Source organism: Microcaecilia unicolor, chromosome 8 (genome assembly GCF_901765095.1).
Source record: "Microcaecilia unicolor chromosome 8, aMicUni1.1, whole genome shotgun sequence".
Lineage (NCBI taxonomy): Eukaryota > Metazoa > Chordata > Amphibia > Gymnophiona > Siphonopidae > Microcaecilia > Microcaecilia unicolor.
This window is the reverse complement of record NC_044038.1, coordinates 166,253,944-166,275,636: the sequence shown is the minus strand read 5'-3', so window position 1 is coordinate 166,275,636 and position 21,693 is coordinate 166,253,944. Positions and strand designations below refer to the sequence as shown.

The following is a 21,693-nucleotide window of genomic DNA, read 5'->3' as shown; positions in this document are numbered from 1 at the left end:
GCCTTATTGGGGGGGGGGGGGGTGGTGTATATTGTGGGGACAGGTGGACTCAAGGTCGCTAGAGGAAGCCTAGTGTTTCCTCACTTGTTAGGATGAATATCTCACATCTGCAATCTAATATTGCAGAGCAGTCAAAATTCTGATGGCAGTGGCATATGATGGAATAGGCAGAAAAAAAAAATATGTGGTGAACACTTCAGCTCATGTAGCAGGAAGCCAAAATATACAAGCAGACTTCTGCAGAAGTATGGTGGATCCAGGAGAATGGAGACTCGTGGAGAAAGACTTTTCCAAATGGTGTATTGCTGGTGCCTGCCAGTCCTAGATCTGATGACAACTTCACAGAATGTGAATGTACCATCCGCTTTTACTTTCAGAAAAGATCCAAAGTCTGCAGGATTAATACTTGGATTCAACCCTAGCCACAGATGGGCCCTTACCCTGCTTATCAAGGGCCATGGGGGAATTATAGCGGATACGGGTACAATCAGGACCAGGAGATTTCATGGCTCTGAATTGGCACAGGAGGCTTCGTTAATAGAGATCTGGGGAGGATGAAGATGGAGGAGCCTCTGATATTCTCCATTCTTGGTAGAAAGTCCAATTGGCATGTGGGACGTGTCTCCATTTTGTCTTCTGGCTTGATTTAAGGAAGAAAGGTTACTCGTGTGATCTTGACCCTTTTATCTTGCAATGTTAAGATATGAAGGATCTGTGAAGGTTGGTGTGCATTAAAAGGCTTAGATCCTTTCCAGTTGTTCATTTCTGACATTTTCAGATTTCTTGCAGGATGGACTGGGTAAGGAATCGGCTCTTGCAGTAAAATCAATTAATCCTCATAATCCTCATCCTGTTTTTCCTCTGGATTTGAACCGTCTTGTCTGCCCTTTGAATCTTTAAGGAAAGTATCCATTCTTTGCTGCTCGATGCAGTTGAGTTGCAAGCCTTATCTTGTAGGGAACTGTCCCCCCCCCCCCCAATGAGACAGTTGATTTGACAGTACCATCCTTTCTTCCTAGATTGGTTTCCAGTTTTCATTTAAACCAGTTCCATCTCTTTGCCTGTTTTTATGGTATGTTGGATGTGGGCCAACTGTTGGGAGTATTTTAAGAGTGGTTGGTTTGTCTGTAGGAGCTAGTAAGGGAGAATCAATGTCTAAAGCCATTGTAGCTCACTGTATTAAGGAAGTGATTTGTCGGCCTATATTTTCAATGGGCATCCAGTACCTTCAGCTTTAAAAGCTGTCTACTAGGGGTTAGCCAGCTTATTGGGTGGAACACAACTTACATTTCACTACCATTAGATATGATGTAGCCCTTGGGGCCAAGGTTTTGAAGGCTTTGTCCCAAGTCTCTGGACTGGTCTGGTGAGATGTTAAGGAAGATATTTAGGTCTGTCTTGGTAATTTTCTTTCCTTGAGTAGAGAATGACACGAGGACAAGGACTTGCGATAACCATGGGGATGGGGCAGGAATGAGGACAGATCCCACGGAACAGGGTTGTGGCCAGAGCTCATGGGGACAAACTTTGTCCCTGGGTCATCTACTTTGAAGCCTTTTAATGAACTGGACTGTTTGGGTGATGCAGATGATATATTTTTTTTTTTTTTGAAAAGTGAGCAAATACATTGGCCACAACTAGCAAAATTTGCATGTGAGATCCTGTACATCATGCTACCAGGAATCAAAAAACGAAGCGGGATACCTCTATGACAGAGGCTAAACAAGGACAAATCCAACACTGGCAATATTATCAAACAGACTTTTATTGATGCAGATAAGAAGGGAACCGATACGGTCCATGTTTTGGCATGTACAAACGCCTACATCAGGGGTCATAATTGAACTCTTCTCCTGTACTTGCGCAGAGAGGAGTGGAAAGCACAGGAGAAGAGTTCAATTTGACCCCTTATCTGCATTAGTAAAAGACTGTTGGATAATATCTCCAGTGTTGGATTTGTCCTTGTTTAGCCTCTACTTTCGTCCTGCGCCTCTTCTCAGAAGATTTCTATTACAGGAAGTGACACTGGAAGACGGAAGCACTAGACTGAATCCTGAGAGTGTTGATTTTCTTATTCATCCACCTATTTAAAAAAAAAAAAAACCATAGCAGTGCTTTAGGGCATATTTCTCCCCTCTAGGGCACACAATGGGTTGTATTTTGTACCCCTGGACATTTTATCAGGGTGGATTAGGATTCCTTGGGGTAGTAGAAGTCAGCTATGGGGGTGGGGAAGTTTATTATAGCTATTGTTTTCTAGTAATTTTGTACTCAATAGTTAAACAGCATATTCTTATTTTATACTTTTAAGATTTAAATATAAAATCATAAGTGTTCAAGGTTTCTGCAGATGAGGGCAGATCCCACGGGGATGACAGGGGACAAACTTTGTCCCTGTGTCAATTCTGTATCCTAGAATCCCTCCAGTCCAGAACCCACCTGTAGTTAATGTTCAGTAGTCTTTTCTTACTGACATTTTTATTTTTTTGTTACATTTGTACCCCGTGCTTTCCCACTCATGGCAGGCTCAATGCGGCTTACATAGGGCAATGGAGGGTTAAGTTACTTGCCCAGAGTCACAAGGAGCTGCCTGTGCCTGAAGTGGGAATCAAACTCAGTTCCTCAGGTCCCCAGGACCAAAGTCCACCACCCTAACCACTAGGCCACTCCTCCACTAAAAGATGGTGGTTTTCCTTTTTCCTTCTGAGTGCTGCTACGTGTTTTCAGGACTAATAATTATCTGTTAAAGGTACTGAAAACCTTTAATTTTTTTTTTCCTTTAGGGGGAAAAAATTGACTTATTTTCCAAAGCTGCGCTACTGATTTAACAGCATGCTGAATGTAAAGAAGCCCATTTGATTGGTAGCACAGCTTTGTAAATCCTATTGTGTTTTCAAAAACTGGCTGGCCAAATAATTCCCAAGTCATCAAATATGTAGAACCACCATTTTGTGGGGTGTTCCAAAAACTGCTCAGTTAAGGGCTTTCTCTTTTGGAAGTTGATTAGCTTCCCACTGCATCTCTTCTTGGACCACCTGATCGTGCAAAAAAAATTATTTGCAAGGGTTCAAGAGAAATAGATATATAAAAGGTGTCCCGTAACTAGATATTTGCATGGGTACTTAAAAAAAAAAAAAAAAAGATTCCCCCCCCCCCCCCCCCCCAACTGAAACACCCTTGGTCTTATCAATAAAAACAAGTCTCCTCTTTAGTCATAGGAGGCTGAACTTTCTTAAAAGGAGAAAGCAAATTCTCAAGAGGCACTACTAGAGAACCTCAAGGAAATGGCACTTAAACTTGCCATTAATTTAAGGCTAATTTGCTGGTACAGTGATCAGAGCAGGAAACTGCTAGCTAATGTCCTATTTTGTATTGTCTGTTATAAAAGTGCCTGAATATTCTTTAGTGCCCTGTTCAAGGATATGTACAGAATGTTTTGGCAAGGTACTCTGGCTATTGTAGAAAAAAGGAGATCCACAGAAGCCAGTTTCATTTTGGTTGGAGCAAGGAATTAAATTGTTAAACCAGCAGTGTTGAACCTCATCCTCGGGGGACATCCAGCAGTCAGGTTTTCAGGGTACCCACAAAGAATATGCATGAGAAGTCTGCATGCACTGCGTCCACTGTATGTAAACTTAGCTCCAGTATGTTCATTGTGGGTATCCTGGCTGGCTGTGTCTCGAAGACTGAGAACCCCTGTATTAAACTACAGGAGAGCAGAAGTTTAATTTTGTAAAAAATACTAATAACTTATAAATAACCTGAGAGGGGTCTATCGCTGTCTTGGTGGTTTCTTTTTTTCATGGTTAAAATTAGTTGATCCAGGCAGCGTAAAGAGCAGTTGTTATAAAACATTTGATAGTTTCTTGTGCAATAACTGCATCTCCTTTATTTTTCCCTCTCCCTCCCCTAGTGTGAAATTAAAGTAGCACAGCCAAAGGAGGTTTACCAGCAGCAGCAGTATGGTGGTGGTAGCAGTGGTGGTGGCAGAGGCTCTGGTTTTGGAGGAAGAGGCCGAGGTGGAAGAGGAGGTGGTAGTAAGCTAGGTCTGTATCCAGAACAAATGGTAGACACCTGGCGTCTCTTAATGAGGAGAATTTTATAACAAAAACATTCTAAAATGTATAAACCAGTCTTGCTGTATAAACTAGAATTGTACTTACCTTTTTGTGACTGTCTTTGTAGCTCAAAGCCAAAATTGGAATCAAGGTTACAGCAACTATTGGAGCCAAGGTTATGGGAATCAAGGATATGGCTATGGGCAGCAGGGCTATGGTGGCTATGGAGGCTATGATTATTCTGGATATGGGTATTACGGATATGGACCAGGATATGATTACAGTAAGTAGACACTAATTTTAAAAAGTGAAATGAATGTGTGCAGCAGACAGGTTTAAGGCACTGTGCTTCTTGTTTCAGGTCAGGGCAGTGCAAGTTATGGAAAGACTCCAAGACGTGGAGGCCACCAGAACAATTATAAGCCATATTGAACAAAACTTCTTCAGGTATGCAGTGGCACGCTCAGTATTTTACAAAACGGCACAGGTTTTGTAAACCACGCTGATATGGAAATTATGTACCAAATCTAAATTTGTACAAATTTTATGGCCTGTTTTAAACATGCTTCATTGTAAAAAGGAAAGCCCCTTGGACATGACTTTTTTTTAAAGTGTTATTACAGCTTGTCATAGGCTGCGTGTGGTGTTGAAATGCCAGTCTTGTAAGGAAGATATTAATTAATGATTTTATTAATAGGTTAAACAGATTTTGAGGGTCTGCTTAAAGCTGCAGCTCAGCATCTAGGGACTGCCTCTTCTTGGAATTAAGTATGGACTCTGCATTACTCCACTTGTACAGAATAAAATACATCTTAGGGAACCAGTGTCACTTTTCCACCTTTTTTTTATTTTGTATTGTTTTGTGTCATACATTTCCTGTAACGGAAGTGTTAATTTTACTGTACTTTTTGGTACCTTTTTGGAACTTAATGTATTGTAAGGTATTTTACATGTGTTCTGATTCACCAACATGGATATTGAAGCTATCCTAGCTTTTGAAATAAAAAAAAAAAAAAACGGAAAACAAAAAAAATTGAGCAGCTAGTGTGATGTGGTATCATTGAATTCATTGTGTCTGACTACAGTATTTAGTGTAGCATTTGCATTTAATAAGCAGTGGATAAATTGACTTTACTCTCTTTTTTTTTTTTTTTTTTGTTTTTTATTCAGTTTTTCTCCCCACATGGAATTGATGGCTTTAAGTGGTCTTGTACCAGAAGTCTGCTTTAAAATATTTCTTGAGTCAGAGATTTGGACAGTTTCAAATTAAGCAATTATAGGGTTTAAGTGTGAAAGCCTCCCTCGGTGGCTTTTGAGGCATAATGTATAAATTGTGAAATCTTACAAAGTGGCTGACCACAAAATGAGGAGGTGTTAAAAGAGATGTGCTATCAACTTTGAATTATCTTGACAGTTTTCACAGTGACTATAGCAAATACTATTGCATATGCCTCTGGTGAACTGGCCAGTTAACTATTGGGTGTTCAATGATCTAAAGAAGTTGGCCTTAATTTTTGAACAGAAAGCTGAACCCTCATGTAAACTACTTTTAAAAGCTTTCTTTCCTGTGGTACCCACATTTAATATGGTTCCTCAATGGGAAATGGGAGGGAGGAAAAGAATTGAACAAAATATGCATATTGAAATCATAACATGCCACAGACTGAAAGGGACAACAGGCTTGCACACTGATTCACTAAGCTTCTATCCCATAGGTACAGAATATGGGAAGCCGCCTTAGGGCCTGCTGAGCCACCAAGATGGTGATTATGTAGGAGCTTTGGATGAACTGCATAAGCTATTTCAAAAACTTGCAAGTACTGTGCTGCTGAGCTCATATCAATATCAAAGTATCAAACAAGTTAGAGGTGGTAACTAGTTTATTGGATATTTCAATATATCTCTGAAAATTGACTAAAATCATTCATCACTTGATGGATCTTTATTGAACACTTAATATACCTTTTATCACAGTCTTCTGATTTGCTGATGAGGGCAGTTGGCACACTATTCCTAAAATGGTAAAAGTGGAGAAATGGGTTAATAACTACTGTGTAGCATAACCTAAATCACAATTTCTGATATAAAGGTTACATTTCTTTACTTAAATAGGAGCTGCTAGAAGCAGTTCCACCTTGAACCCCCTTAAGATGCACAAGATGGTTTGCAGAGTTTCCTGAGCCTGCCTTCATCCTCTCTCTCAGTACACAAAAGCTTGGGCCTAAGCAAAAAAAAAAACCCCAGGCCAGTGCCAATACTATTTGTGTTTTCTGGAAAGATGGAAATGAGAAGATTGTGAACAGCAAGTCCCAATACAGAGCTGGCCTTCAGTAATTTGGAAAGTATTGAAGGACCATTGTAGGAGTCCAGAAACCTATAAACAAAAGTCTTGTGTTCTGTCTGTGTATTTTGGCCTCTTTTTTTTTTTTTTTGCTGTAGTCTGTAGAAAGGTTTCGTCCCAGTCTCTCCCTTTTCTACTGAACGCCTGTGCTGACATCTTCTGGACCTCTCATCAGCGCTTCCTATTCATGTAGCCCCTGTAGTTTAAGGTTTTCTACACACCTACTGGCTTCTCTGTAAATTTACTTCCTTATTAAGCAAGTAGCTTTTTCTAGGAGCTATGATACTTGGGTGGGGGTAGTTTTGGTTTGCCAGCTTTTCATGCTGCCTTTGTGCCCTGTGGAAGTAATATAGACAGTTTGCTTAGTTAATAAAAAGTTAATCTGTGCTGTGTTGACATTTCATGGTGTTATGTCACACAAACTTATACTTGTAAAAATGTAATTCACTATAACTGCTGTCAGTGGAAAAAGCATTTTTCTCAAAACATAAAGGCCAGCACTTAGTGAAGAGAGGACTTCAGGACAGTGATTTGATATTCCATATCAGTTTGGTTACTTTAATTTGGTAATTGATCTTTCACTTAAGTAAACTTGGTTTAAGGTGAAATAAAGCAAAGTTCAAAGAAAAATACAGAAACTTTTTGTTACTCTGTTAATAAATAAGTGGTGCTTTTAGACTGTACTTTTGCTATGAATGCTAAGGTGATATAGCAAGTTGATACTAAAGATTAAAATTAAATTTGCCTACAAAATCAAGTTTAGTTTGGTTGTCATTCTTTCCTTTAAACAGTCGCTGTAAATGTGTCATTTTATTGCAGTAAGACATTCTCACTGGTACTCATGTTCTGCTTTTGTTACTGAAGTTCTATAAAACCATGAGCTAAGGGGGTAAGTTTGGTTTTGTTTGGTGTGTGTGTGTGAAGAGGAGGGTAAAAGCCATAACCTGATTTTAAAAGAAATTCCATAGCATTGGTACATTATAGTCTTTTTACATGTAGCCCCTAGTGGTTTGGGGTTCGTCAGTTTTAATTTCTATAACACAGTTGCTTTAATGTCTCATCCTGTATTGATCTCTTGCAATAAGCATGTAGGTGGCTAGTTCTGGTTAAGGAGTATGACTCTCCAACCAAACTAATTGCAATTCAACAAGGCTGGAAGGCAGCATTGAGCAGGCTTACAAAGGGCTCCCTGGCTTAGCCATTTCTCTACCATTTTTACTACCAGTTAAGCCACCATGGTACTCTGGCTCAAAAGTAGCTAAAGAGTTCTGTCAAAACAGTGGAAAGGGTCCTAAAGTCAGACCAGTCCAGCTGCTGATACATGGGTTATATTTGCCCACCAGCAGATGGAGACTGAACAATTTCTGAGAAGTGTATAGCCAGCAGATGATAGTGGAGCAGCCTGCCCTCAGTCTGGTATGGTGGTGGTTCCCTGTTCTGTGAAAAACAGTGGAGAGGAGGGTCTTGAAATTGGAAAATTTCTAGAAACTTTCTAGACTGGTAGTATAACTGTATACTAATGTAATTTTAGCAACATTGTCATAGTAATGGCTAACGGTGCCATATATAGCTGCCAGTAGTGGATGTGGTTAAAGGGGTATAAGATCCAGAGAAAAAGAATCCCTCTTTTAGGGCGTATGTATAGGGGTGGGGCATTCTAGTTCTAGTTCCAGCACAGAATCCTACAAGTGTCAAATTCTCATATAGTGATCCAGTGCCTATGCATATCTTTCAATTAAATTTAGTAGGGGGGTGTGGATGTGCCTAGTGTTGAAAATCAGCTTTAAACATTCACGGGTTTTTTTTCTCTCCAATTCTGTAGCTGCCCATTTTAGGATTTTAAATTTATAGAGTATCCTAGTGCAGTGGCCTGAGATCCAGGTGTGGGTTCAATGCCCACTGCAACTCATGACTGGGCAAGTCACTTAACCCCCTCCCCCCCTTCTACTGGCCAAGGTCCAAAATAAGTACTTGTCTATAATATATAAACTCCTTTGTTTCTAACCACAGAGAGGCAGTATATCAAATCCTAACACTTCCCTTTTTCAAAGGGGCCAAATATATGAAAACTAACACTAATGCTTCAAGGAGCAAAGGCAACTTGTAGCCTTCACAACCATTTTGATCCTATATTTCATGGGCATTCTTGTACATCTAGTGAAGTATTAGAGTAACCCAGTGGTTCCTAAACCTGGTCCTTGAGCACCCCAGCCAGTCAGGTTTTTCACAATGAATATTCATTGATGATATCCTAAAACCCTGACTGCTGTACCTCCAGGGCCAGGGAACCACTATTATAACCTGAACAGAGTAAATAAGAGTCACCCTTCTTCCACTTTTTAATGTACAAAAACCATTCAGTCAAAACAGGCCATAGTTCTGAAAATTTGGCTTTTTCTACTCTGGGATTTACGCAGTACTTGGCCTACAGCGCCATAAGTCCCAGGCTTGACTAACTCCAGATATTCAATGCCAGGACACACACTCCTGCCACTGAATATCTAGATCTACAGTATGTGCTGGTACAGAAAATAGCCAAGCACCAGCTGCTTCTCAGACTGGATACTGGCAGCCAGGCAGGAGCCTGTCCAGAAAACCCCTTTTAAGTATTAACCCCTCTGCTTTTCTTTTAAGCAAATTCACTTTCTACCCCACTTTGAGGGGCCTCTCTACCATGGCCTATGCTTGACACTATTTGAAAATATTTGTACCTTAACTTTCTATACAGGCAATAGCTTTTCAAAAGCAGTATTTAAAAGAAACTACACAGTACTTACTTTTTCAGACAGAGGTGACCACTGATGTTTAGCAATCTGTTTTGCATCCGTCCCAATTTTTTTCCATAGCTAGTATATAAACAATTTAGGTCAGTTATATATATATCTATTAAAAGGCATACTCTACCATAGCACTCTAGCAATGATAATAGGACCCAAAGTTGAACTGTAAGTGACAAGATTCAGTTAGACCTATAGAGCTGTAAAGACAGCTGTATGTACTGCAAAAATAGTTTGAATAGGTATCAATTTTACACTGTCATTCTATTTACAAAATTTTAATAGTTTTGAAATAATGCATGGTGTTATGGTAACAAGTCTCAGGAACAACAGGCTCTATTAAGCAAGGCCATTCTAGCTTTCATCAGCTTTATTTCTGCATTTTAGTTTGCTGCATTGTACTACAGAATATGCAAGATGAGCACATTGCTGCGAAAACAAAAGCAGTTAAATGACAAGTTCTGGTAATTTGCTAGGTTTAAATTAGAACTTAAATGCTAGTAATTCTAGTTTGATACACAGTGGATGATGACAGCTGCTGTGGCTCATTTATCTATTTGTGCATATGTTTTCATGTTTAAACAATTAGTTCTTCCAGGTCGTTATCTTCCTTATTCCTTCTTACAAATTAAAGAGTTTACAACACTTCTGATTTTTGCTTTGAAAACAGGGATTTGGTTCTGTGTATTTTCTTTAAAAAATAGAGATGAGGTTTTTGAATGAATAATTGGTATACGTGGATGTTGCTAGGGCTACACAGATGTAGGAAGGAATTTCTTTTATTAAGATCTGGTGTTATTCAATTAGGTGCTCTATTTCTTAAAGTCTCTGTGTAAATGTATTAAATACTGGTCAGTTAAATATGTTTTTTTTCATCCTAGACAATTAACATCGTTCCTGGTTGCTAATAGAAAAATTGGAGCGGAACAAGTAGCTCCATCTATCAGCTCAATATAATGTTTGTATTGTAAAATTCTTGGAGATTTATCTGCACTAAAACTGCTTTTCTTTTTGCTTGTAGCTTAGAATGATTTTTTTTTCTTCTTTGTAATGGCCTTTTGCCATTATTGTGGATTCTAGTGGTTTGGTGATAATTGTTTTTCCTTTTCTAGTGAATTCTAGTGAAGAGTTTCTCTTTTTCTTTGTAACTTATATTTATACATTCCATCCACTTGTAAAAGTAAGTTGTTTGGATATTTGTGAGTATTTACACTTCCACAATAATAAAAACAAATTCCATACTTAAAAGCAACTCCAACCCTCCCCATGTTTTTTTGGCCAAGTAAATAATTCAAAATACACTACCATTTAACAGGTGCTGTGCATGAGGACTCAAAAGGGTTTAAGGTGTAGACAAAATGGGAGTAGAGTAATGGTGCTTAAGCTTTCCTCCTGCTAGTGCTCAAAGGGAAGGGTTGGAACAAAACTCCTGTAATGCTGAACCTAGTCATATGGAGCTGCTTTCCAAGCCCTTTCCCCCAGAAATTAAGCCCTGCAACACTAAGGAAGAGGCAGTATACAGCCAAAGCTTTACTGCTATCCCAAAAAGCAAATTGCTATGTGTGATCCTTATGAACTGGCGGTGTCCCACCCCTATATGAAGTGATGTTACAGCTTACATTTTAATATTTGGCTTCATCCTCAACTCCCTATATTTAATTTTTCTCCTATGATTTTTTTAAAGGTGGATTATAATAAGTTATCAAAATCCATCTTAAATTCTCAGAATTGGTCTCCCCTATTTTTGTGCCTTTATTCTTTCCCCCTACATGTGTTCATTCACATATACATTGAAGTAGATTTGTCAAAAATGTAGGCAATGCATGCAAATCTATAGAGGAGATTCTGACAACCAAGCACAAGGTTGAGTTCCTCAAGGCTACAAATGAGCGAAGGTTGAAAAGCAGAGCACAATACATAGCTAAGGTAGCAGTGATCCAGAACAGGACTGCCCCCATCAGCACAACCAAACTGTTTCTGATGAAACATTTTCAAACACAGTTGTAGATTTATTACAGGTCTAATTTACTAAAGGCTGTTAACACACATGGACAGGCTCCTTGCAGAAACACATTAAAGCATTTTGTGGTATATTCCCTGTTTGCACACACTAACTTGCATGTTACAAATTTAACAATTTTTTCCAAAAGGAGCATGTCATGGAGAGTGGGTATGCCTGCCTTATCTACTGAAAGTACGTTATGATTAGTGCACATGAACCAGATAACTAGGGTTACCCTCCTGTTTAGAAGTTGGTAAGTGCTTTTGCATTAAATTCTTGGCAGGTACTGTGTGCTAACAGCAGCATTAGCACAGAACCTGTAATTAAAACAAAAGGAAAGTACTGTGTTAAGCCCAGATTTTATTGCAGTTTAGGATAATGACCTCTAGGACTGTTACTATTAAACATTTCTATAGCGCTACTAGACTTACGCAGCGCTGTACAAATTAACATGAAAAAGACAGTCCCTGCTCAACAGAGCTTACAATCTAAATTGGACAGACGAACAGACAGCTAGGGGTGGGGAAATTGCAGTGGTAGGGGTGATAAGTGAGGGTGCTGTTTTTACATTCTGTATCCATAGGAAAACTTTGCTGGTCATATAGTAACTGATAACAGGTTTATGTGCATCTTCTGGGTGAGAGATTTCATATGCTTAGGGAACAAAGGGACCATGGGCTCAAATCTGGGATTATTAGTGTGTGGTAATGCAGGATTTTACTACACACTAAACCCCAGTGCCATGACATGCAGTACATTGTCATTAGCACACAGTACCTGTATATAGAGTTTTGCTGCTTATAGGGTAGACTTGACAACCAGCATTTAAGCATGGATGACTGGCTTGTACTATGTGGCACTAACCACCTTACTGGGGCAGACTGATAGACTTGTCTCTTTGTTAACCTGAGAGCACTTAACCACTTTCTATTCAGGAGGTGCTAAGTGCTCCCATGTTAACTGCATTGGTGCATATAACATACTAGCTGGATAATGCAGGAATTCCCACTCTACCTATGACACACTGAAAAATGTAACAAAAAACAGTAACATGAGGATTAGTACACAAATGAGCAAAATACCACCAACCACTTCAAGTGTGTTTGTGTGTGCTAACAATGCGTTAAGGGCCCCAAACTAAGTATTAAAAAGAAAAGTTGATTATCTGCTATCTTTAAAGGAGGGATTTGCTTTAAAGGAGGGATTTCAACCTAACCAGTCAATACAGTACAATATATACAAGGTACTTATTTTGTAACATAAAGGTCTGGAATTAATTACTAAAAGTATGGAGGAGGAAACTATCCCTGTAGAAATGTAAGATTTTTGATTATAAATTGAAAATCACTTTTTAAATGGAAGTGTTTATAGTTTTCTAAATCTAAGCTAAGAGAATTCATGTCAAGGTACGTACACTGAATTGGATGGCAAGAGATTAGCATGCATTGGAGGTAGTGCATTCAAGTTTCTCTCATGCATATTCATTATGGGGACCCTGATGCACAATAGCGTCCTGCCCTGCTCGGCTGACCCAGCAGTGCAGGAACAGTGCTGCGCTGTGCAATAAGAAGGCCTCATTCAAAGCAAGCCTGGAGCCTTTCTCCCTCTGTGAAGGTAGGGATAGTAGAACAGCATCAATTACAGCCCTCCAGGGGGTTAAGAAAAATCCCCAGGCAGAGTGCTTTACAAAAATGTTCACAGCCTTTTACATTTTGAATTGTAAGTGAATTTCACTATTTACTCAATATATTCTACACTTTCAATGTGAAAGAACAATTAAAGAAAGATAACAAAATAAGAAACCAAAGTTTTAATTGCACAAGTCTTCATCCCCTTTATCACAGGAAACCCAAATTAGCTCCAATCAACAAAAACTGCTTTAAGAAGGCTCATAAAAGTTCAAGCCCTATAGCCAAATTTATATAAATACAACTGACTGAAGAATCAAGCTGTTCCTGTTGTAAAGTCTTAAACATAGTTAAACACTGACCTGTCACACTCCAGGCTACTGTTCAAAGTAAAAAAAAAAAAATCTCTCTTGGGGTACTGTCATGTCAATCACTGTGAAGTGGAAACAGAATCTGGCACTACCAGAACACTGCCTCAGCTAGGCTGTTCCTCCAAAGTTTAAGATTACTTTAACAAGAACTACAAAGATCTTGGTAAACAATTACAAGGTTACTTCACAAATACAGGCTGTAGGGGGAAGCTGGTAAAGTTACTGCCAAAGAAAAGCCATCTGAAGCGCAGCATAGCATATGCAAAGAACCAGGGGACACACACACACATGGAAGGAGACTGCATGGTCTGATGAGACCAACGTGGAATCTTTTGGTCTCATTGCTAAGTTATATGTGGTGTTAAAAAAAAAAAAGACAGCGCATCGCACTTGCACCATCCTTTCAGTATTAGGAAACTGGATTTTTCGGTTTCACTAAAACCAAATCTGGCTGAAATTAGACATGCAATTTTTGCCGAAACCTGGGTGGCATGCCCCCCCCCCCCCCCCCCCCAAGCAAGCTGTCTGTTAGCCTCCCACTAGCCCTAGGTCTTCCCCAGGCATGACCTTAGACCATTAGGACTTCTAATTAGAGCAGGAGTGATACCCAGTGGCTCCTGCCCAAGCCGTCTCCAATCTCAAAATGGCTGCATGAGTTCCTGCTGTTGCCATTTTGACCGGAGCAACAGGGGACTGCTTCTGCCCCAACAAGACCACTGGGGTTGGTAAGACAGGCCTGGGATGAGGTGGGAAGCTGAGTGAGGATTCAGTGGGGCTCACTTTTGTTCAGTAGCCCTCCAGTTGGCAGACACTTACCTTAAATGACTCACAATTCTTGCTGTTGCAAAAGGGTCTTCCCCTGTGCTATGAAGACTTGTGCAATCGACTTTTTGACCTCTTCAAATTGAAAGGAAAGTGTGCTGTGTACACCAGTGAAGCAAATCCCTACATTTAATACATTCTGAAATTGTCAGTCAAAAAAATTCCAATTTTTACTACTTTTAAGCTTCAGTCAAATTCATAGCTGGTCAGTTGATCTTGGCAGTTCTTGGAATTTTAATTTTAACATACAGGAAAGACCATTCCCTTCTTACCTGTTAGAATCTTATCTAGTGCGTCCACTACAAACTTTGCATTCTCTTTCGTGAAGCACATTGGAGGCTTGAATTTTATGACATTCCCATGTGGCCCATCAGTGCTCACCACAATATGTTCTTGCTTTAGCCTGGGAGGGGAAAAGAAAGAAACAGACCTTTCATGAGTCAGCATTTCTTACAATGCAAAACAAAAAAAAAAACCCACCTTGCTCTTAAGTGAATCTTTTTTTAATAGTATTTTAATGTTTTTCAATATAAATTAGTGTTTCTTACTGCTCTTGATAATTCCTTTCTTCCACAGATATAATGGGAGTCACTGGACGCAGCCGGGTTTTCTCTGCGGTTTAGTAATGGGAGAACTGGCTATACAGGAGCTTCAATTACATCAGTTAAGTAATTACTTTCCTGCATGAGGAAAAGCATTGTTTTTTTAACTTGATTCAGAGTAGTGCACCAAGTGCCAATCTTCTGTTGATTTTGGAAAGGAATCTGCTCCCCTGGACAAGTCCTCGCTAAACCACTATCATCCTTTGTCCCATATAAGTCCGGTTCCCCCTCTCCAGGAAGGGCAAATGTAGTAAAGGATTGTTCCCATTTTGAGTCTGGGGGAGGGGGAAAGATGTTTAATATATAGGCCCATAGATCTGGGTTTTTTTTTTTTTTTTTTTACTATTGCTACTGTAAGGTTGCAGCTGTTTATAGATTAAAGATCAAGACCTGTATGGTCCATCCGGTCTGCCCAATGAGATAAACTCATAACATGATCATCGGTCCTTACAATTTTCAAGGCAGAGCCAAGACCACAGAAATCTGCCCGACACTGGACATTCTCTCATGACATAACTAGTAGTTTTGGGGAGCGAATTTTAAGCGAGTTTTAATAAAATTTAAAAATTAGAGCTGTACCGACTAGCATATTTTACTATTTGGCCAAATAACGGGCACAGAGCTTTAACATGACAAATAATAAAAGAAGCAACGTGAAATCAGAGATCAAGTGTTTATTTCAGTAGGATTTAGCACAGTAGAGCCCCCTGTTACTTGTATTAAAATAAATCACTATTCAGCAGACTACAAATAATGTATTCGGGGTGCGATTTGGGCACAAATCAAATTGAATACAGATATTCGGTACAGTCCCAATAAAAATACCTTCTGATGATAAATTCAGCTTCTGCAGTAGCTGGTGTCCTTTTCTCATGATCTTTTACCAAGTCTACACCGATAAACAATCCAACGCCCCTGGAAAAAAAAAATTATATAACTGATGCAGTGTCATGTGATCAAGTTAGTCATATAGTTAAAGGGTTTTGCAGTGATTTGCCCATTTCCATGCATTAAACTGCATGTTACTGACTGTCAGGGAGCATACCATACATGGAGGATAGGGTGGAAGCGTTAGCCAACTAGTGCATTAGCTGTGTGCTAACTGGCTAACGCAGGAATTAATATGGGACCACTTAGTGCCTTATATAGGAAGTAGTAGGTGCTTCTGCGTTAACCTGGCGATATTGTGCATTATTCTGAATGTTAACGCACAACCTGCAATAAAATATAGTGGGACCGCGCCTCCTTGATACAACATTAGTTTTCGGCTTGTCGTGTGTTAAAATTCAGTTTTATAGCACATTAAGCCCAAACCTTAATATATTTTAGTAGAATGGATAATCAGGAAAAAAAATATCGCATTTTACTGCAGTGTTTGGCGATACACATAGTTACAATTTTGTTTCCAACGAGTTTATGGTTTGTTGTTTATTATTTTATGCTGATTTTGTCTGTGTTTTGTAAATTGCCTAGAATTTTAGATGATGCAGGTTATAAAAATAGTAATACCCAATTTCTTGGGAGTGCACATGATATTTTGCAGGGGCAAAGTTATATTTAACCATCAACCGATTCAGATTCTTTTTCTCATTTCAGCATGGCCATTGGTGCTCGCCGGATCTCAGATGTGTAGCGTACTGTTAAAACTTGAAATCAAATCCACTTCAATAAACAGAAACTTTGGTTGACTATGGCTTCCAGCACACTTGTTGAGCCCTCATGACTCAAGCTTTTATTCTTGACTCTCTATTTTCTTTGTATAAGAGAAGTGAGGCTTGGTTAATTTGTATTGCTGTAATAATGTTTAGAATTCTGACTTTAGTGGTAATTCAGCTTCACATCCAATGAGACAGTGATTCAGTTCTGAGTCAACTTTTCAAATGACTGTGCTAAACCCAGTAGAAATTATTCCCCCTTGGACAACCTGAAGGAGTTTTCTAAATATTGTGGGTGCTCAAACACCCCCTGAGTTGTGCTCCTATGACTATTGCATGCATGGTGGTTCAAAATTCTGATTGGATTAGCTCATCACGGATGTACACGGAGAGATATGTGCTTGCTGTACTGTGATTCATGTGCACATAAGAACATAAGCATTACCGTACTGGGACAGACCAAAGGCCCAGTATCCTGTTTCCAATAGTGGCCAATCCAGGTCACAAGTACCTGACAAAATCCCACAACAGTACAACAGATGTTATGCTGCTCAGATTTTCCCTTCCATCCTAATAATAATAGCTTATGGACTTTTTCTTTTAGGAAATTATCCAAAACTTTTTAAAATCCTGCTAAGCTAACTGCTCTTACCACATTCTCTAGTAACAAATTACATGTTGAATGAAGAAATATTTTCCCCAGTTTGTTTTACATTTACTACTTAGCAGCTTCATTTTTGGAAAGAGTAAACAAGTGATTTACATCTACCAATTCCACTCCACTCAGTATTTTATAGACCCACTGTAGTCACCTTATTAAAAGTCTTATGCCTTTCCTTACTTTAACTGAAATACAAAATGTTACTTGTTCTAAAAATATATAATCCTAAAATTTGATCTAAAGGATTCATATGTATAAAATTTAGTAGTAGGGAAAATAACACAAACTAAATCATGTCAGTTGAAGATCATTACTGCTACTGGATTAGCCCACAAGTTTCCATAAAACAGTCAAACTGTTAGGAATGCCTGTAAACAGATGCACAGTAAAACAATTTGAGGGCACAGTTTTGTTTATTCTTGTAGAAAAATGGGTTGATGATGACCCTGCCCCTACTATACACATAAAAATACATGTTTTGTTTTGATCTGGGGAGTACATGCAGAAATTTTGTTTTCAGATCTTGGTGGGAACTTTGCCAGTGCAAAAAGCATGTGAGATTTATTTGTCTTGCAATGTTTCCTCTTGAAAACGAGCTTTCTGTCTGAACTGCAGAATCTCTGCTGGCTTCCAAAATAGACCCTCCTGCTTGCAGTTGCCTGGGCAAAAGGGATTGAATCTCGTAAAATAAGTTTTTGGCACTAAAAGTAAATAAAAGAAATTAAAGGGGCCTTTTTACTAATGTAGCTAAGCCCTAAATGTAGCTTTATGTGCTCAAAAAGGCTTACTGCACGGTACACTAAAGTGTCTAGTATTAATTTCTCTGCACACAGTAATTGCATGTAAACTTTTAAAAAATTTTTTTTTCAGGGTGCATGTCATGGGGGGGGGGGGGGGGGGGGGGAGGCTGGCAATATACCCCCAAACCATAGTGCTAGGTCTAAGAGGGATCAAATGGGGTTAGAGCTGGCTTTAGGGTTTGGTGACTGCTGTGATAAAGCAGAGAAACTCAAAACAGCTCACAGGCTCTTTTACAAAACCTTTTATATGCAACTACAACTATGCGTACCTTTGCCAAGTTGGCTGCAACATTTAGGAGGGGTATCCTCTTTCCTCCCATCAATCAGCACAATTACAATGTATTTCCCTTTCCGGAATGGCCTAACATTGAAATGAGTTTAACACCCCTGTTCTAGGGTTAAAAAGGTTTTTGCTAAAAAAAAAAAAATATATATATATATCTGTTTTTTTTGTTTTTTTTTTTGGGGGGGGGGGGGACTCCAGCAATTAACTCTTGCAGAAGTGTTCTGCTCAGTCTCTTTGGAAACAGGAAGTGCTTGAAGATCACTTCCACACAGGCATGGTGGCCTCCTTCTGGCTCAAAACACTGTATTTAACAATTAGGTGCAAAGCAAGACCGATCTATTAGAACTTCATTTGCTGAGGTTCTCACCTGACATCGCCAACCATCCCATGCTTGGATTTCTGCTTATTTAGTAATTCCATCATGTAGTTCCCCACTTCTGTGGCACGATGCATAAGATTCTCCTTTTCGATGACATCAAGCACAGCTAAACCTATTGCACAAGATACTGGATTTCCCCCAAACTGGATACAAAAAGAAAAGCACAGCCATTGGCAGTGATTAACACGGAGTAAATTAAAAAAAAAAAAAAGGGCTCCTCAGCATTACACCACTTTGAATTCGGCAGTTTTCATAGAGCATTTAAGCACTAAGGGGACCTTTTACTAAAGGTTACTAAACCCTTAACACACAGCATGTGCAAACAGGCTACCACACAAACAAGTTACAGTGTTTTGCTATGCTTTGCCTATATGCACGTGCTAACCCGCACGTTACAGAATTTTTTTTTAGACTGTGTGTGCCATGGATGGAGAGTGGGGGTTCGTGCTTTATCCAACTAGTGCATTATAATTAACACATGCTAACTGAATAACGCAGAGTTAACAGGGGAGCACTTAGTACCCCCTAAACAGGAGGTGGCTAAATCTGGGCTTAGCATGTGGGCAAATCCTATGTTAAAATGTGTTAAGCCCAGATTTTAATTGCATTTTAGTAAAAAGACCACTAAGAGTTGGGGAAATTATAGCCCCAGTGAAAAGATTTTTTTTCTTTTTTTAAAAAGAGCAGGCTATCAAGAATACAAATAAACTGCCGTAGATCAGATGTTAATGTGCTTATTTTGAAAACATCCATATATATAAAACTTAAAAAGCACCAAGTTATACAAACTGAGGAAGATTTTGTAAGTGTACACATTAAGGTAAAAATCATCATCATATGAGTGCTGTTTCACTTACTGTGTTAAAATATTCCACTCCAGTTCCTGTAAATGCATCTGCAATTTCTTTTGTTGTTATCGCACAGGCTATGGGGTGGCCATTGCCCATTGGTTTGCCCATAGTCACAATGTCAGGCGCAAAGTCCTCTCCTTGAAGTTGAAATGCCCAAAAATGTTTGCCAACCCTGCCAAAACCAACTTGAATTTCATCAGCAACAAACACTCCTCCAGCTCCTCGTACATATCTACAATGAAATAAAGTTTCACATGCAACGACAGAACTCCAGTTCTACAGTATGACCAGTGTTAAGCTGCTTTTCAAAAGTAAGGTTGCCAATTGGATCTAGATTGGCCTGATAGGGAGTTGAACCAGTCCTGGGTTTACTCCAATGCATGCAAGGATTTTGCAGTCTTGTTTTTCTTAATGAATGAAATGGGGAAATCAGAACTACAAGTCCCTGCATGCAATAAGGAAAACCCAGGTCTAGATCAAGCTTGTCACAAGAATCTAGCTTATAGACATGTGTCTCCAAACATTTCAGTACATCAGAAGGGCCAAGGGACCTACAGTGGTGGAAATAAGTATTTGATCCCTTGCTGATTTTGTAAGTTTGCCCACTGACAAAGACATGAGCAGCCCATAATTGAAGGGTAGGTTATTGGTAACAGTGAGAGATAGCACATCACAAATTAAATCCGGAAAATCACATTGTGGAAAGTATATGAATTTATTTGCATTCTGCAGAGGGAAATAAGTATTTGATCCCCCACCAACCAGTAAGAGATCTGGCCCCTACAGACCAGGTAGATGCTCCAAATCAACTCGTTACCTGCATGACAGACAGCTGTCGGCAATGGTCACCTGTATGAAAGACACCTGTCCACAGACTCAGTGAATCAGTCAGACTCTAACCTCTACAAAATGGCCAAGAGCAAGGAGCTGTCTAAGGATGTCAGGGACAAGATCATACACCTGCACAAGGCTGGAATGGGCTACAAAACCATCAGTAAGACGCTGGGCGAGAAGGAGACAACTGTTGGTGCCATAGTAAGAAAATGGAAGAAGTACAAAATGACTGTCAATCGACAAAGATCTGGGGCTCCACGCAAAATCTCACCTCGTGGGGTATCCTTGATCATGAGGAAGGTTAGAAATCAGCCTACAACTACAAGGGGGGAACTTGTCAATGATCTCAAGGCAGCTGGGACCACTGTCACCACGAAAACCATTGGTAACACATTACGACATAACGGATTGCAATCCTGCAGTGCCCGCAAGGTCCCCCTGCTCCGGAAGGCACATGTGACGGCCCGTCTGAAGTTTGCCAGTGAACACCTGGATGATGCCGAGAGTGATTGGGAGAAGGTGCTGTGGTCAGATGAGACAAAAATTGAGCTCTTTGGCATGAACTCAACTCGCCGTGTTTGGAGGAAGAGAAATGCTGCCTATGACCCAAAGAACACCGTCCCCACTGTCAAGCATGGAGGTGGAAATGTTATGTTTTGGGGGTGTTTCTCTGCTAAGGGCACAGGACTACTTCACCGCATCAATGGGAGAATGGATGGGGCCATGTACCGTACAATTCTGAGTGACAACCTCCTTCCCTCCGCCAGGGCCTTAAAAATGGGTCGTGGCTGGGTCTTCCAGCACGACAATGACCCAAAACATACAGCCAAGGCAACAAAGGAGTGGCTCAGGAAGAAGCACATTAGGGTCATGGAGTGGCCTAGCCAGTCACCAGACCTTAATCCCATTGAAAACTTATGGAGGGAGCTGAAGCTGCGAGTTGCCAAGCGACAGCCCAGAACTCTTAATGATTTAGAGATGATCTGCAAAGAGGAGTGGACCAAAATTCCTCCTGACATGTGTGCAAACCTCATCATCAACTACAGAAGACGTCTGACCGCTGTGCTTGCCAACAAGGATTTTGCCACCAAGTATTAGGTCTTGTTTGCCAGAGGGATTAAATACTTATTTCCCTCTGCAGAATGCAAATAAATTCATATACTTTCCACAATGTGATTTTCCGGATTTAATTTGTGATGTGCTATCTCTCACTGTTACCAATAACCTACCCTTCAATTATGGGCTGCTCATGTCTTTGTCAGTGGGCAAACTTACAAAATCAGCAAGGGATCAAATACTTATTTCCACCACTGTATGTATACACATGTACCTGTTCTCGAGAGTAAGTTCCATCAAATCGGAGTGAAACTTCTCGTTATTGTAATTTTCAAGTACATATAAACTTACACAGGCTGCAGTTCTAGCTGAATATGGACAGCACAACAAAAATTCTCTCCGTATTGATTGATGGCATAAATATCACACAGCATTAATCATATCCCATTCAATGAAGATATAGTGACATCATACAGATGCGAAAATTAAAACATTTAAATACAATAAGTTACTATTCCGCAGCAATCCTTCAGACCATTCAAGATGCTTGGGTTATGCATTCCTACCAGC

The 21,693-nt window shown here is 39.7% G+C and overlaps 2 protein-coding genes across 13 annotated transcripts in view; one reads left to right on the top strand and one right to left on the bottom strand.

Annotated features, from left to right (window-relative positions):
• Positions 1-16,289, top strand: part of HNRNPAB (heterogeneous nuclear ribonucleoprotein A/B) — a 71,905-nt gene extending 55,616 nt beyond the window's left edge. For 2 of the 7 annotated variants that reach the window (XM_030213555.1, XM_030213556.1), the window contains exons 6-8: positions 3,914-4,046; positions 4,186-4,341; positions 4,420-4,972. In XM_030213555.1, coding sequence (XP_030069415.1) covers positions 3,914-4,046; positions 4,186-4,341; positions 4,420-4,490 — 360 coding nt within the window. In that variant the 3' untranslated portion in view covers positions 4,491-4,972. Of the gene's footprint in view, positions 1-3,913; positions 4,047-4,185; positions 4,342-4,419; positions 4,973-5,228; positions 7,157-10,057; positions 10,401-14,575; positions 14,983-16,197 lie in introns of those variants that run through there. The other 5 variants (XR_003943247.1, XM_030213557.1, XM_030213560.1 and 2 more) reach the window with 5 other exon arrangements.
• LOC115476954 (5-phosphohydroxy-L-lysine phospho-lyase-like) overlaps positions 5,986-21,693 on the bottom strand; it is a 70,986-nt gene continuing 55,278 nt past the window's right edge. For 5 of the 6 annotated variants that reach the window (XM_030213549.1, XM_030213554.1, XM_030213550.1 and 2 more), the window contains 5 exons: positions 19,240-19,465; positions 18,371-18,525; positions 15,427-15,516; positions 14,272-14,402; positions 5,986-6,071 (listed from right to left, as the gene is read on the bottom strand). In XM_030213549.1, the coding sequence (XP_030069409.1) occupies positions 6,001-6,071; positions 14,272-14,402; positions 15,427-15,516; positions 18,371-18,525; positions 19,240-19,465 (673 nt within the window). In that variant the 3' untranslated portion in view covers positions 5,986-6,000. Of the gene's footprint in view, positions 6,072-9,176; positions 9,246-14,271; positions 14,403-15,426; positions 15,517-18,370; positions 18,526-19,239; positions 19,466-21,693 lie in introns of all 6 variants that reach the window. The other variant, XM_030213553.1, reaches the window with a different exon arrangement.